The sequence below is a fragment of the Ipomoea nil genome, unplaced genomic scaffold, assembly GCF_001879475.1.
Source record: "Ipomoea nil cultivar Tokyo-kokei standard unplaced genomic scaffold, Asagao_1.1 scaffold2705, whole genome shotgun sequence".
Lineage (NCBI taxonomy): Eukaryota > Viridiplantae > Streptophyta > Magnoliopsida > Solanales > Convolvulaceae > Ipomoea > Ipomoea nil.
In genome coordinates, this window is record NW_017619133.1 from 3,596,147 (window position 1) to 3,614,436 (window position 18,290).

The 18,290-nt window shown below is 32.6% G+C and overlaps 2 protein-coding genes across 2 annotated transcripts; one reads left to right on the forward strand and one right to left on the reverse strand.

Moving 5' to 3' along the window:
* The first annotated feature begins 2,062 nt into the window (after window positions 1-2,062).
* Window positions 2,063-5,521, forward strand: LOC109156395 (U2 small nuclear ribonucleoprotein B''-like). Its single transcript, XM_019304240.1, has 5 exons — window positions 2,063-2,221; window positions 3,366-3,538; window positions 3,670-3,754; window positions 4,800-4,876; window positions 5,010-5,521. Exons 1-5 carry the CDS (start codon window positions 2,146-2,148, stop codon window positions 5,289-5,291), a joined length of 693 nt encoding a protein of 230 aa, XP_019159785.1. The 5' UTR covers window positions 2,063-2,145; the 3' UTR covers window positions 5,292-5,521.
* Window positions 5,522-11,401: 5,880 nt separating this feature from the next.
* Window positions 11,402-12,279, reverse strand: LOC109156357. Its single transcript, XM_019304189.1, has one exon. The coding sequence runs from the start codon at window positions 12,105-12,107 to the stop codon at window positions 11,613-11,615; it is 495 nt and encodes a 164-aa protein (XP_019159734.1). The 5' UTR covers window positions 12,108-12,279; the 3' UTR covers window positions 11,402-11,612.
* Window positions 12,280-18,290: the final 6,011 nt, after the last annotated feature.

Consider the following 18,290-nt stretch of genomic DNA (forward strand, 5'->3'; position numbering starts at 1 on the left):
CAAAGAATAAATAGTTGGTTTGACAAATGAATAGTAAGTAAGACATATAAAATGGGTGGAGGGATTATTGTTTTTTATATTATCAAATGAAACTGCAATTGAATTGAAATGAAACTGTAGTGTATACAAAATGAAACTAAATAACAATTTCACATATTTGAATGTATATTGTTCAGTAAAACTGTAGTTATATCCACATGATACTACAGTTGTGTTGAAATGAAACTGTAGTTGTGTTGAAATGAAAATGCAGTGTATTCAACATGAAACTGAATATGTTATACAATCAAAGTTACTTTTTACGGACAGCACGGAACGACGTGAAACATCTACCGTTTCTTTTCATTAAAAAAAAACGACATCATTTTGATGCCTGAACCACAATGCACTGTGGACCGCTATCCACAATATAATTTGCCAGTGGCTTTGCCACACTCTTGATTTCCGGCAAATTATATCCTGCAGCGCGGTGCATAATCCATTATGCACCGCGCATCAAAACGACGTCGTTTTGTTAAATGAAAATAAACGGCATTTGTTTTCCGCCGTTCCGCACCCTTCCGCAAAAACTAACTCTGTTATTCAGTTTCATTTTGTATACACTGCAGTTTCAGTTCAACACAGTTACAGTTTCATTTCAATATAACTACAGTTCATTCGATATTTATAGACTCAAATATGTGAAAATGTTATAATGAAAATATTTATTTTGATTTTATATACACTATAGTTTTATTAAAACACAACTACATGATCATTTTGATATAATTACAGCTTCATTGTACAATATACACTCAAATACGTGAAATGTTATTCAGTTTCATTTTATATACACTGCAATTTCATTTCACCACAATTACAGTATAATTTTGATATAACTGCAGTTTCATTTGATAATATAAAAATAATCCGTGAGGCGTCGGTTTAGATGTACTGTAGTGTCAGTTGGTGTTTAATACACCAAACATGTGGACTCCGTTAACGGTAAAAACGGGCCGTTTCTTTACTTAAAGAAACGATGCCGTTTTTTACCGCGGCTCGGACTTGGGTCTCTCTCTTAGGCGGGGCGTCAAGTACATGTATCTTTACCGATTAACCTATTTCTAAACGCTGGAGTCGATTCTATTAGATTAGCAACAACAAACAACTAACAACTAAGAATCTATTCATGGAAGAATTACATGGAAGAACGAATCGGTAAAAAATTTATGACTGCACCAGCTACAAGAAAAGACCTCATGATAGTCAATATGGGTCCTCACCACCCATCAGTGCATGATGTTCTTCGACTTGTGCACCGCGGTCTACGATATAACAAGTGTTGATTTCCTTTCTAATGTTTTGATGGAGGATTTTCTTTAGTTATGAAGTGGTTTTATCTCAATCGTTATATCCTACACCAGGCGCACATAGCACTGTGCGCCGCGCGACTCCCAAAACGACGTCGTTTTGGGGTAGTGTTGGGAGGCGCGGTAGGAAGTTGCTGAGATTATGTGTATTTGTTCACAACGTTATGTGTATTTGTTCACAACGTTATGTGTATTTGTTCACAACGTTATGTGTATTGGTTCATACAGTTATGTGTATTTTTTATACAATTATGTACATTCTTTTTATACAATTATGTACATCCGAATCAGAAAATTTGTGTGTATTATGTTAAGAGTTGATGTGTATTATGTTAAAAGTTTATGTTTATTATGTATTATCTTAGATTATGTGTATTATCTTTTAAAAAGAGTATGTATATTTTGTTATATAATTATGTACATTCATGTATATGTGTATTCTAGTATAACATTATGTACATTCTTGAACAACGGGTTTTTTTTTAAGAAAAAACTACTGCCATTCATTGGGGTGAAAATTTCAAAAAATAAAATAATTAAAACGACGTCGTTTTGCATCTGGGCGCATAGTGCAACGCGCGCCGTGGTGTAGGATATAAATTGCCGTTTTATCTCGGGGGAAAAAAAAACCTCTCATGAAACAACTAAGGCCCATTATTATTTTGCAAGCATTGGCCCATTGGACTAATTGGCATCTGTGGTTTTGAGTGGTTTGACTGCTGAACCGCTAGACATTTCAGCTCGCGCTCTTTCTCAAATTCTCTCCTTTTTTTTCCGAGTCGCAGTGGCAGTCGGGATGATGCTCACCGGAGATATACCGCCAAATCAAACTATATACATTAAGAATTTAAATGAGAAGGTCAAGAAAGAAGGTAATATATGCGCGTCTCCGGGTGATTTCTTTTCTGTGCGTTTCCTAATTTTGCTCTAGGGTTTTAGCGGGATTTTGAGATCTTAATGTGTCTTTTTGTTGAGCTTCTCTCTCGGTTATCTGTTCTATACTTGCTGAGCAACATGAAAGTATCCAGCAGTGGTTGTTGTGGTAGTTCATAAAATTGTCTGTTTTTGAAACCTATTTATTATCTTTGCAGCTTGTATTGTATACGTTTTATAGTCTGATAATAGTATGTTTCTAATGTGAAATGTGTTTGCCATGTCCCCCATGTGAAACATTCTTTCTATGGTGTGTGGCACTCAATGGATGGTACATTTGAGCTAGTTTTGTGTTTACAAATCACTAGAGCACAATGAAATTTGTTCAGGGTGCATTTACTAACAAATTCTCCATCTTCCTGGAGAAATGGAAAGCTTGAGAAAGTAAAACAGAAAATCTTTTTTGTACATTTCTCAAATTTGAAAATAGAGAATGGAGAATGGAAAACTGAAGAATTAAAATAAAAGGCAGTCTTAATTTTGTTTAACTTTTGAAAAATAAGTATTACTGCTCAGATTGGTGTAGAACTACCTATAGGCTGCAAACAATCATTCATTAGGAAAGATTACATCTTGAGAAATAAAATTGTATTTATGTGCTTGGCTTATCATGATTTCCTATGTTAATAGCCAGTTGGCCACAAAAGCCACATGTGAATCTATGGCCAAAATGGATAAATAATGATTATGTTTTGCCACAACACTGGAAGATTTTATGACACCCCTTTTTCCCTTGCAATGGATCAAATGGAAAAAGGGTAAAGTCATGCCCATTACTTCAGAATTCACATTACATGATATGCTAACATCTAGTCATTTATCTTTCCTATATTTGTGCTTGTAATGTTTTGGACAGTCAAATTTGACAGTTTTCAGCATTGGATATGAGCTGTAGTCATATCTTCTATAATTTCTACCCATACCCACATGAAATGTGGACTTATTATAGACAAAATGGTTCCTTGCAATAATTCCCCCCATAAGGTGGCCTAGGGTGTGTCTGTGTATGTTTAAGTTTTCCTTCTACTTTAGATAATTATGTTTATAATATTTAGACAAATATTGACCTTTGATGTTTGGCAGAGTTGAAGAGGTCTCTTTATTGCCTGTTTTCACAGTATGGAAGGATTTTGGACATTGTTGCCTTGAAGACAGCCAAGCTTCGAGGGCAAGCTTGGGTTGTATTCAGTGAAGTAACAGCTGCTAGTAATGCAGTGCGACAAATGCAGAATTTCCCATTTTATGACAAACCAATGGTCAGTATAATGTAGTAGTACTTTTAATTGTAACTTATACTTTTCTAAGCTATACACTACATTGTCGGGATTAATATGATATATGACGTGCTCCTTAAATGATAGAGCTGTTTATATTTGATGCAATGCAGCGGATACAATATGCAAAAACAAAGTCGGATTGTATTGCCAAAGCAGAGGGTACATATGACAAGAAAAAGAAGCAAGAGGAAAAAGGTGACATTATTTGTGTTGTTGTAGGCTTATAGCTGGCCTCCTGTTTTCCTGACCTTTAACTTCCTATTCCTCTTTACTTTTTTGTTCATGCTTATCGTTTAATGTTTTAGCTTTTATATTCCAAACGTTATGTTCCATGCAATGTGCCTTCATATGTAAGGTTCAACCTCATTGTTGTGCTAGTCCAAAGGAACCTGGCTCATTATAAAACTTCATAACGGCACTAGAGTGGCTTTCTTAAAGTGAGAAAAGTGAACAATGCACTGCCCAGGAGCTTAGATATTGAGATGTGAAAAACTTATGTGTACTTTAAGGAAAAAGATATATGCAGAATTTCATTCCAGTTGCTCCACTGCATTAATCGATGTGTCCTTCCATCTTTTGGAATCTTAAGATGGCTGAAATGATTACATAGCTAAGGGAATTGTTTAAGGTCTCTTTCGTACCAGGCACTAATGACCTATAAAGAGTCTCTTGAAACTATTATTCAGAGTATTGTTTTAGTATTGTGAATGAAAATAATGACACGCAAATCATATTCTATAGGCCCTGTTTGGTAAAATGGCTGTTAGCTGATAGCTGTTAGTTGTTAGCAGATTGTGTTAATTTGAGGGTATAAATAGTTGATAACATTAGCTGATTGTAAAAAAGTGTTTGGTAAATTAGCTGTTAGCTGATAGCTGTTTGGTATAATTTATTTTTTTAAAAAACTAATTGAAAAAGTTGCTTGGAGTAGCTTTTTAAATTTTAGCCTTTTGGAGTTGCAAAAAGCTAATTAACCAAACATTTATATTGATATTTTAACTAAATCAAACAATTGATAGTGGTCAAATAAGTCAAAATTGGCCTATAGGCCAATTTTTTACCAAACAGGGCCATAAACAAATATGTCAAATAGCTACATCTATGTATATTTATATGCTAGTGCTTCATGTTCTTGATAGTTGATACCAATCATATATGTGGTTTTACTGTTGATAAATTTCCCTCCAACCATATATTTTGCTTACATAATTGATAAATTTAAAGTGTTGCATTTGTTCAGCTGAAAGGAAGAAACGCGCTGAAGAAGGACAGCCTACTGCTAATGGCCCAAGGGCTGATACCAACGGAGGCCCAGCGGTAAGTTTCAAGTTGCTTCCTTTGTACATATAGATTGTGTTGTTTGTTCGGCTGAGTTGTCAGCCATACTTTTGACTCATCAATGCTTAGTACTCTGGTAAATGGTTGATTACATGTGAATACGCCTTTGCAGAATGCTGCTCGGCACGGAAAGCCAGGAGCACAGGAAACAACTGCAGAGCCGAACAATATACTCTTCATACAGAATCTTCCCCATGAGACTACAAGCATGATGTTAGAAGTGCTTTTCAACCAGTACCCTGGTTTCAGAGAAGTTAGAATGATAGAAGCAAAGCCGGGCATTGCATTTGTGGAATTTGAAGATGATGTCCAGTCCTCTGTCGCCATGCAGGCGCTTCAGGGCTTCAAAATTACACCCCAGAATCCTATGGCTATCAGCTATGCTAAGAAATAGGCTGCTAATGGGGCAAGTACTGCCTTCATTTCTGATTGTTTTGTAACAAAAAATCTCTCTTTAGTTTACCCTTCTTAGACAGGGGCAAGGTTTGCAAAGCCGGCGCCACAATGAGAAAAAAGTTGGAAATCTTCAATGTGCAATGTTTAAACTGGCTGCATATATCTTGTTAACGCTGGAGCTTGCTCTTTTTAATAGCTAGTTAATCTGGTCTCATTCTTTGACTCTAATCTGAATATCCCTTATGTCAAGAGTTACTATGATGCAACTTACATGGGCAGTTATTGGTTGCTTAGGTGAAATTTGTCACAAGAGATTAAGAATCGAATTTCACTAGCAACAGTGTAGGAGCAACTTCTTAAATGAAGGGCTCTTTGTGCGCAGTGAGTAAAACTATCTTATATACATAAAAAAAATTCCCCCCAAAAGAAAAAATCATTACATTCTTGATTGTGTTCTTGAATCTTGATGCATGTTCTTGAGTTTCTTAAAAAACTATCCAAAAATAGTTTTCTATCTTTTCCATTCAATGTTTTTTTTTTTTTTATTGGTTGCCCAAATGTATCCCTCCAGCTTTTTCCATTCAATATCAACGATACTTAACACCTCCAAACCACCATATTACCATAAATTTTGTCAAGAAAACTCCATCTCAACCTTACCAAAATCCTAAGTGGATATCCTATCCAGATTTCCGCTGATCAGTTTTAGAAATTGACCTATATCTGAAGAGACTAGCTAGTTTCATATGAAATTTATAGGGCGTTCTTTTGATATATTATACACTTTCTAATTCGTTCTGGTCATTGAAATATTGATCTTCAAAGTCAGGGTAGTGTTTTTGTTTTTCTGGGCGATTCTTGAAATTCCTGATTCTGTTTTCAAGGGCTTGTGTGCCATGATTTACCATCTATAATCCTGTTGGGTCAAGATGTGAGGGCACCTGGAGTGAGCGATTCCACCTTTTGTCACAGGAATTTTTGTTTTTGTATGTCATTTATCATGCGTTATTGGTTTATTTCCTGAAGTTTGAACAGCATTCAAGATCTACGGATTAATATTTATTCCATATTTCAGAATCCAAAGTCTCCCCCCACCCCCAACACTGCACCTGGCCTGGGAGACAATAAGGCATATACACAGGGATCAACAGGTCTCACTACCTTAAACAGGGGCCAATACAAACTCTTCTCCGAGAACTGTGGTGGATGTCCACTCTTTTTCAATCTTAAGCAATGCTTTGCAATTTGTAATTTTCAACTCTCAATACCAAATGTGTTGGGATCTAACAACAGTAGTAATATACATACTCTTTTACTCGACTGATTGTAGGCTGATTGTTTTCTTTATTACTGCATGTCTTCCGATTTCAGTATAGACTTGATGCACTAATAAAGAGTTTGAAATTAAGAGTAATGTAGAAGTTGTTAGTTACTCCCCCGTCTTCTTAATTTATGTGCCGGTTTGATTAATGAGACTTGTTATTTACAATTTATTTTTTCATAATATTAAGTTTACAATTAGTATGTAAAATTTATATATTTAAAAACTACATTAAAAATATTATTAAACACAATCAAATTTAAACATTATGAGAAAATGCTAATAGAAATAAACAAATAACAGAGAGTTGGTTTAACCAATGAATAGTAAGTATGACAGATAAAATGGAACAAAGGGAGTATTAAATAAAGACTTTGATGCACTAATATTGAAATTTGTATGTATATTTTAAAATTCTAAGGAAAATGGTCAAATAACCCTCAACTATTAATGAAACAACAATATAATTAAACTTTTGAATTTTAAAATATTTGAATTAAATCATGAACTCTATATAATATAACACAGGTTACTCATAAAAAACTGGTTACATGATTTTTTTTTTTTTAACAAATAACAATAATACTAATACTTTAATTTACGATAAAGCTTACAGTTGATTAGCCTATGTTGTCTATAACTTAAGGGTTAAAGGTAAATGCTACTTTGTGATCCTAGGCTCCTAGCCAACAAATGATAACAAAGAGGTAATAGCCTATGTTATTTATAACTAATCGACTAAAACTGAGAAGAACAATAATCAGCTCCCACGAAGAGTCGAACTTGAAATCTTATGATTGTGAGCTTCATCGTCATTTTCTATAGCGGCTTGCAATATAATTGGTCTTCAATGGTTAGGTTAACCATAATAATTTTTTTCATTGAATAGCTAGTTTTTTACCAGTTCAATCTCTTGGATTGTACTATTAATTCGTCTTTCAAGTTATCGTTGACATTGAATTGTGCCTATATATCAAACTTATTGGGCAATTTGACCAATATACCATCATTTGTGTGTATAATGTATGTTTAAATGATTTTAATTTACCAGAAAACACACCATTGCTATTCGAATGTACTCTCTTGGCAAAGCTCGTCTTTTGACCCTAATCAGCAAAGGATCACGAATAAATAAACAAGTCTAGATTGTCCATAATTGACCGATTCAAACCGAGAAAGTCAATAGGCAATACATTTTCAGAGGGAGTCAATCATTTAATGTTTAAATGATTGATCACTATAGACTAAATAAAGTAATGTTACATGTATCAAATCTTTCACTAATATATATAACAAAACTGAAAAACACCGTTTTATTTAATGACAACATATAGAATATGATGCTTTCAACTTAATAATACTTCATAATTAAGGGTATGAAAATAAGGGCTGCTTATAATTAGTGGTAGTTATATACTAAGGTGTATCAATAATGAAACTAACAAACACGTAGAGTACAATCAATATGGCATTCCATGCATGTGTGAAGAGACTGGGAGGGGGATCCATGTGAGGTCTGATCCATTGGGGAATTAGATAATTAGGGTTTGACAGCTATTTGTTTACATTATTTTAATATCATGTAGCGTGGACTTGTCGCCATTCCTGCTTTACTCTTGGATTTAATTTATGCATTTCCATATTAATTCTCTCAAATAATGCCTTATAAATCAGTGAGCTAGCTAAACTGGTGTGGATATACATAATTGATCTGTTAATAAGAGTGGGAGAAACCCACTTCCAATTTAATAGAGTCTTTATCACCTCCTGCATACTCATTATTATATTATATTATATTACATTGATGAGATTATCATGATAAAATAAATATCTAATAAAAGTAGTAAAATTATAAAAAAAAAAAATTAAAAAAAACAATACTACATCATGAACATAAGAAGAAATGTAAATTGGAATAAATTTGTACGTGTATAAGAAAACACAACGTAAAAGACTAGAAGTTATCGATGTTAACAACTTGTAGGAGAAAAGAAAAATGAAAAAGGACAAGATAAAAAATAAAAATTGTATACAAAAAAATAAATGTAACATACAAATTAATACAACTAATTATATCAACTCCCTTAAGCATGAGATTGCGGGTTCAATCTCTACCCATGTGAATGGATCAAACCATTTGACCAGTTTTTTACCACTTAGTGTGCTGACCGTTGGGACGGAGAATTAGTCTTCTGGCTATCGACTGGAGGGATACTATACCTTTGGGCAACAACAAAAAATTGAGTTAATACCCAAAATCGTCCTCAACTATAGTGGTTTTTCTCAATTTCGTCCTAAACGACTTTGGTGACCTAATATCGTCCCAGACTTTTGTGTTTCGCTCAATTTAGTCCTCCATTTGTTATTCCGTCAAATTGGTGTTAAATAAAGGGACAATTCAGTAATGTCAATATTGATCTCTCTTTACTTTCAACTTGTGAAGTGCGAAATTCCTCTTTCTTGTACGAATTACACCCAGAATTACTCCCGGACCTGCAAATCAAATTTTATATTCGCAGTTTTAGGAATAATTCTGGGAGTAATTCGTAAAAAAAAAAAAAAAGGATTTCGCAGTTCACATGTCTATGAGTAAAGAGATGCCAATATTAAAATTACTGAATTGTCAATTTATTTAACACCAAATGGACAGAATAACAAATGAAGGACTAAATTGAGCAAAAACACAAAAGTCTAGGACTAAATTGAGCGAAACACAAAAGTCTGGGACGATATAAGGTCATCAAAGTCGTTTAGGACGAAATTGAGAAAAACCACTATAATCGAGGACGATTTTGGGTATTAACTCAAAAAAAATTATATCAACACATTTTCTATTTTTATTAGAACACTAGTTTTTTTACGCGCTTTGCGCGAATGAGATAATGCCCAATGATTATTTATAAATAAGTATTTCAAAATATATCAATGCAATATTATATCGGAGATGTTCATGCATATGTAAATAAATATTGAATTTGTTTATTTAAATCGGTAATTCAAAATATATAAATGCAAGATAATATTTATTGAATTTTTTGATCGATATTTGGTAGTGGTAGTTTTCCCCTACATGTTTCATGCATTGTGAGATGTGTGTGTAGGTTATCATGTGAAAGTATTGAACAAAATATTAATATTTATTATATTTGTATAAAATACTTAATTGGTAAATAAATATATATAATGTATTTTGTATTATAACTTTGATGTTTAATTACAAGATAATGTAAAAAGAAGACAATGGACAATGCAGTGAATATAATAAATTGATAAATTTGAAGGTAATGAATCTTTGAATTGTAGAAAATAAAGATAATATAACTAATGAAATTATATCTATTTTAAATTTTTTATAATGAATAATTTTTTTTTTTAAATAAATGCATTATAGACATCTAATTCTAAATTAAATATGTATTATTTTTTGTTGTAGCTACTACTTTATTTAGTTTAATAAGAGTATTAAAGTGGCGTATATACTTTTCATCAACAATAATGCAATCATTGATTTTTTTTAAAAAAAAAATACGTACAAAAAATATTAATGCAAAAGTATAATTGAAATATTAAGTTTTTTTTCTGATCTAAATAATCAAAAGAATATTAAGTTTTTTTCTGATCAAATGATTTTTAAATTTCTTGATTTATAATCTTTGATGCTTAACTTTGAATGTTATGTATTTAGTCAGACTAATTATTTGAACAAAGTTTATGTTAAATTTTATATTATATATATTTTATATTTTAAATATATTTTAACATTTTCGTAGTATATATGTTTAAAAATTATGCCAACTCTAATTGGGATGTGGTTCGAAACTAAGACTTTTCTTGTAGAAATTAATGTATAAGTTAAAATAATAAATACTTAATGGAATATTCCGTTACTAAAGTTTATGCTAACGGAATTTAGGTTATTTAAGGGAAGAAAATAATATAATAGAGGGTAAATAAGGAAAATCAATAAAAAAAAATACTAAAATAAAAATAATTTGAACCATTCATTTTAAGAAACAATAGTATAATATGAACCATTCATTTTAAGAAACAATAGAACCGACATTTTTTTTGTTTCAGTTAAGGGCCTAACATTATTGGCTCTTATTAAAATTGTAGATTACCATCACTAACTTTTAGATATTAATTAAGATCGGTTAATCTCCTATATCTTAAGATTACCAAAATGTGAAATAATAAATTTTATTTATTTAATTTATATACTTAGATAATCTCAACTTCGTGAATTGCGCAATTAGTCCACTAATCATACCCTAGTTTTCATCCATAAATTATTGCTTTTACTATAATTCCAATGCTCTATCGTTGTGGGAGACTAGGGCAATTATTAGTTAAAAAATGAAAATTATTAGAGTTTTAAGTTACGGATAGAAACCCAAATATATAATTGTCATATAAATGTAACAGTCACTTTACGGAGTGCAATTTGTGAGTAATAAATGTAAAAGTGTGTAGCATTGTCTAAAAAATTACATAATATATATATATATTTTGCCTATAATAAAATAACTCTAAAAGAATCAAAGATCTTATATATGGTCAAGCGGCATATCTATGGTTCTCTCAAATGAAAGATAGTAATACCAAAAATAAGCCAACATAATATTACTTCGAATATTTTTTAACGAACGAGACAAGGTAAAATATGTTCAAACATAATTACATTTCTTTTTTTTTTTTTTTCCTTTAAAGTACAACACAGCCACACATGGAAGCATCCAAAGAAATTCACCAACAAGAGTGTGCCAATAATATAATTCCAAATTAATCAGAATTTGATATGATTATCATACTAAAAAGTAATTATACCAAGAAAAAAAAAAAGAGTATAACACGATGCTCAGGGCACCGTAAAAACTCTTGTGTAAAATATATCCACATGGGGTAAAAAAAAAAAAAAAAAACACCGCGAAGGTGTAAACAAAAACGTTGGGTAATTTTGGCAGAGTATGCAGAAACAAAGAAGTTGGCATTTTGGTTTCAGTCTTCAGAAATGCTCTCAAGATGGGGCCTCCATATCCCAACCTTACCGCTCCGGCGGCGATGCCGGCGACACGGTGACTTCTTCTCCGACGGCGGCACGACATCGCGCGAGACTTCTTCTCCGACGGAGGCGGCGGCATTAACGTGGTACACTCTCTTGCCCATCATCTTCTTGGATGGATTCTTGGTAGCTGGGTGGATGATCTTCTTGTTCTTCTTCTTCTTGTCCGGGACAGAAGTCGCCGGGATCAAGAAGTAGATACTGCCTCTCTTGAGCTCAGACTCCGGCGAGAGGATCATGATCCGGCGAACCATGCCTTGAGAGCTGCTGGGCTTACTCAAAACGTGGTTTGGGTTGTTGTTGAGGACCTCGCCGGCGGTGATGGGATGAGCAATTTCCTCAACCTGCCCGTTCAAGTGCACTATACGGATCAAGTCTAAGGCTCCGCAAGGAATAACACAAGCCAAACAGCACCTTAGACTGTTGCCCATCTCTTGCAAGCCAGAGAGAAAAATTATGATGTTTTTGGGTATATTATGGTGGGTTTGAATGAATGGAGAGGGGAGTGAAGGTGTTATATATATAGATTCAACTTATTGTACTTAACCTGCATAGCTATATATATATTGAATTGACACGAGGTTTGAGCGGAAATGATGCCAATTTAATACTAGGGTGCATGTACATGTACAATGTACTACACACCAATGAGAGGTCACTAGTCACTTGATAACAAGGATGTTTTTACTAGATCATTATTTCACATGAGATGTGTAATACTGTTTTTTTTTTTTTTTTTTTTTAATATCTTTGTAAAAAAAGTACTACATTTTATCTAAAAAAGTATTATACATGTTGCCCATCTCGGGTGATTCATGAGTTTGACTTCCTTGGACGAGGCAAGTCTTTCCATTAGTACAGAACAACACATCCGCTATATTTGTATAAGGGAATCGCTACACTTGTACACGCAGATGTGGGTGACGCAAAAAAGGCCTAAGATTTCTGCGACACTTGTTAAGATGTTGCAAAAAGTTTAGAATCGATGAAATGAAATTGCAGTATATATAAAATGAAACTGAATAACATTTCACATATTTGAGTGTATATTGTACAATGAAGCTGTAATTATATCGAAATGATCATGTAGTGGTGTCATAATGAAACTATAGTGTATATAAAATAAAATTAAATAACATTTTCATATATTTGCGTGTATAAATATTGAATGAAACTGTAATTATATCGCTATCTCCTTTGTGGTTTGATGTCACCTGGGTTGGACTTTCAAATTGAAGGTTTCAGGATTGATTCCCATCCCATGCATGGGTTGGAATAATTTGTTGAAAAAGAAGGGTCTAGGAAGGACTAGATAAACTTGGAACCAGGTAGGAACCAAGAACCAAGTGAAGATTCGAGGTCGAACCATTCCTTTCAAGAAGGGGAGGATGATGCGACCCAACATCTTGAAAATCCATCAAGAGTACCAATTGTCCAATGGAGAGTGTCGAATCATTCCTTGATCCATCAAGAGTACCAATTGTCCAATGGAGAGTGTCGAATCATTCCTTTCAAGAAGGGGAGGATGATGGGTTAGAATAATTTGTTGAAAAAGAAGGGTCTAGGAAGGACTAGATAAACTTGGAACCAGGTAGGAACCAAGAACCAAGTGAAGATTCGAGGTCGAATCATTCCTTTCAAGAAGGGGATGATGATGCGACCCAACATCTTGAAAATCCATCAAGAGTACCAATTGTCCAATGGAGAGTGTCGAATCATTCCTTTCAAGAAGGGGAGGATGATGCGACCCAACATCTTGAAAATCCATCAAGAGTACCAATTCTCCAATGGAGAGTAAAAATCCAAGTCAAGCCCATTCCTTTCAAGAAGGGGAGGATGATGCGGCCTTGGTTTATGATCAAGTCAAGCCCAATTCTCCAATGGAGAGTAAAAATCCAAGTCAAGCCCATTCCTTTCAAGAAGGGGAGGATGATGCGGCCTTGGTTTATGATCAAGTCAAGCCCATTCCTTTCAAGAAGGGGAGGATGATGCGGCCTTGGTTTATGATCAAAGAGTGAAAATCCAAGTCAAGCCCATTCCTTTCAAGAAGGGGAGGATGATGCGATCAAAGAGTGAAAATCCAAGTCAAGCCCATTTGCAAAAGATGAAGAGGTGAAACAAGGTGGAGCTATGAACAAGGGAACGAGGATCTAGGTGGTGGAACCAGGAACCTGGAAAAAAAAATATACAAAAAAAAAATGGTAGTTATATCGAAATGAAACTTTAGTTAAAGATGAAGAGGTGAAACAAGGTGGAGCTAGGAACAGGGGAACGAGGATCTAGGTGGTGGAACCAGGAACCTGGAAAAAAAAATATACAAAAAAAAAAACGGTAGTTATATCGAAATGAAACTTTAGTTGTGTTGAACTGAAACTGCAGTGTATACAAAATAAAACTGAAGAACGGGTTATTTTTTACGGAACGGCACGAAACGGATTCCATTTCTTTTCATTAAATAAAACGACGTTTTGATGCGCGGTGCATAATCGATTATGCACCGCAGTGCACGATATAATTTGCCACATAAGCCCATCAATACTCTACAAAAAAAAAAAAAAAAGTTTCCTTCTCTTTTTCTATCTAATTTTCCTCACTCATCTTTTCACTTGTAACAAATAAATGTTAAGCACTAATACAATTATAAATGGTGCATCATGCTAAAGAGTTCTATGTCATACTTATCCTTGAATAAGAATTAAATTATGCAGATGAGACCCAACTCAAATTTGAATTAATTTCAGAGTGATGAGGACACTAAATGTCATATGCATCGAAAAAAAATTATAGAGAGAGGATTTAAACCGAAAAATGTGATGAATGTTGGGGTGGAGAAGGGGAATATAGAGAGATTTAAAAAAAAATATTAAATATTTCTAATTACAATTTAAATTTTAAATTTCAATCTACACGAGTAGATAGAAAGATGTTAAAAAACATAAAAGAAAAAATGGTTATTTTAGTCCCATTATAAAAACATAGTTAAGCCCTTTAACAATAGACACTTTTGTTTTTGCTTCAATGGCATGTCTAATGACGAGGAAAATTTTGCATCCATGGGTAAATAGAAATTTCTTTCCACAAATTGTTGGAAAAAGTTGTCAAAAAGTTTGGCTTAAATGACATTTAAAGTGATCATTTTGTGGTATAATTTTCAGTTCAATCCATTTTGTGGTATAATTTAAAATGGCTTAAAATGGTTTGGTTCAAAGTAGTTCAGATTCTCTTAGTGAGAAGTTTAATTTGTATATTATATTCTTAAATGGATAATGTATGAATGAGAAATTGATTTACAAAGTGTACCAATTTGAACTGGGAAGGTTTTCTAAGAAATCCAATTTGAATATGGGTTTACACTAGTATGTATGTCTGTGTGTGTGTGTGTGTATACATACATACATACTAGCACTTTGTACGCGCGATGCGCGAAAATTCATGCTAAATATTAAAATATTGATAAATACAAATAATTAAAAATTATAATTTGAATTATATATACACAATAATATATGTATTGTGTACACACACATGTATAATTTATCATTCATAGAAATTTAATTAAAATATAATTAAACATTAAATTAATTATATAATGATTTTAATAAAATGATAATTAAAAATAGGAAAAAGATATGATAGATATAGGTGTATGGTAATAATGATGTGTTATCAATGTTAGAATTAAAAACTAACGGTGTTATAACGGTGTAAGGGTAGTTTTGTCTAATAATATTGAAATGTACAACCTTTAGAGTAAAATGTACACATTTATTTGCATACAAAAAGAGGGACATAAATTAAGGATATGACCTTCATTGAGACTTATTATGTTTTTAGATATATATATATATATATATATATATATATATATATATATATATATATATATATATATATATATATATATATATATATATAATTAGGTTAAAATGCGGTTGGTGCGCCAGGTGCATGCGGATATGCGGTGAGATGAGAATCATTGATCTTGCATAAATCAACGTCCAGGATTAATAATAATTAAAAAAATACATGGTGGCAATTTAGTCTTTTTGCATCCAGGTCGAATTTTAAGGTGCATGATTTTTCTTCTTAACGTGCTTGGTTTTTGTGCTTAATGTGCGTGGTTTCTGTGCTTAAGGTGCGTTAGTTGTTGAAACTTAAGTGCGTCGGTCTAAAGCTTTAGGTGCATGGTTTTCCTTCTTAAGGTGCGTGGGTTCTATGCTTAAGGTGCAACAGTTTTGAGTTGAGAACTTAAGGTGCGTTTTTTAAGAAACTTAAGGTGCGTTGTTTTACTTCTTAAGGTGCGTGGTTTGCCGCGTCAATTGTTGAAACTTAAGGTGCGCCATTTTAAAACTTTAGGTGCGTGATTTTTTTTCTTAAGGTGCGTGATTTGTATGCTTAAGGTGCGTCAGTTGTTGAAACTTAAGGTGCGCCATTTTAAAACTTTAGGTACTTGGTTTGTGTTCTTAAGATGCGTGGTGCGTGGTTCACCTGGAGAAGGCAACTCGGAGAGAAAGCAACCTAGTGATTGCCTTCTCGGAGAAAGCAACCTAGTGATTGCCTTCTCGGAGAAGGCAACTGGGTGTCCTTCAAAGTTGCCTTCTCCGTTAATTCAAAATTGACTGGCGACCATTCTATGGTTGTCGGTTGATTTGTTGCCAAAATACCGCCCGGGGTTAGTCGGAGGTTGCCGAAATATTGACTGGAATCCTAGTGACATGTAATAACAGCTCACTAATTGATTTTTGAATTTTATTACACTAAAATAAGATGTTAAGTTTAATTGCAACTTTAAAAAGTTTAGGGGTTTAATTGACTTATTAGATAAAGTTTCAAGGTCTGTTTGACCATTTTTCCTTTTATTTTATTAACTAGTATTTTTTATGCGCGATGCGCAAAAAATAGGTGCCCAATATTAATACATTATATTAAAATTTTAAATTTATTTAGATTTTAGATATTTAAATTATTCTAAATAATAATAATAATAATAATAATAATAATAATAATAATAATAATAATAATAATAATAATAATGTAAATCATTTTTATAAATTTGATATTTATATTTATGTAATAATTAACATATAACTCAAATATTTAATGTTTATATACTATTATTAATGAAGAAGATAAGAAAATATATTGTGGATGTATGTACATGGTAACAATAGTGGAAAATAATGGTAGGGGTATGTTTGTCCAAAATATTTTAATGTACAACCTTTATAGCATAATGTATAAAAAAAAAAACTTAACAAAAAAAACGGACATAAATCAGGGGTATAACTTTCATTCACACTTATTATTTTTTAGAATTGTAAGTGAAGTGTTATAAATTTATTTGTCATTTTGAGAAAAGAAGAAGTGAATAAGTGATACATTTAATTGCCAAAATCCATAGAGCACAGCTGGCTATTGTGGTTTACGAGATTGTTGTTTTAAGTTTATCAATAAAATAAAGTCTGCAGATGATACATTTTTGTAAACACAAATTCCAGAAAAAGTATTCCTAATAATTAAGCAACCAAAATTTAATGAAAGCTGGTACCGAGTAGTATTCCTTTATCTAAAACATAAGGCAATGCAACAACTCAAGAAGGGTTACATTCATCCTTCTCTCGTCTCCCTAGATTTAAAAAATAAATAAAATAATAATAGTAATAATAATAAATAAATAAATAATAACGGAAGTCAAGAGTTTTGTCTTCATATCCACGTTAATTAGATTATTTAGAATACCACCAATTAACTTTTGGCTTGAAGATGTGAGAATTTAGAGATATGATTTGGCTTGAAGATAAAATCTAATTGTTTAGTTATTTGGGAGTTTTTTAAATGAGATGGTGTTACGCCGTCAATTATATTTATAGAGAAATTTATAATATTCATCTAAAATTGGATGACAAGGAAGCATAATAAGCCCTGTGGTAAAATGGCTGTTAGTTGATTGTGTTAATTAGCGAGTATAAATAGTTGATAATATTAGCTGATGGTAGAAAAATGTTTGGTAAATTAGCTGATAACTGTTTTGTATAATTTTTTTTCTCAAAAAGCTAATTGAAAAAGTTGTTTGGAGTAGCTTTTTGAATTTTAGCCATTTGGAGTTGCAAAAAGCTAATTAGCCAAACATTTATATTGATATTTTAACTAAATCAAACAATTAATAGTGGTCAAATAAGCTAAAATTGACCTATAGGCCAATTTTTACCAAACAGGGCCTAGTCATTTTTCTTTTTAGCTTGTATCCCTTTGACGTTGTCTCATACTCTTGGAGAGTTGGAGGGCATTACACCTTTTTTTTTTTTTTTTAAATACTAACGATTCTTTCTAAGGTGTAGTATCTGTTCTATACTTTTTCAAACATTTTTAGCCTAAAGAATCTAAGCCTCCACTGGATTCAAACCTTGGGATGTTATCACACTTCATGGTAGTTGGTTAGACCTTTGTTAATTTAGTGAAAATTGCACTTTTCGTCCCTAAGTTATAGGGTAACTGTAAAATTCGTCCCTAAGTGTTGGTCATACTCACTTTTCGTCCCTAAGTTATCATTGACGTTGCATTTTTCGTCCCTTTACTAATAAAACATTAGGGATGAAATTTACAATTTTAGTATA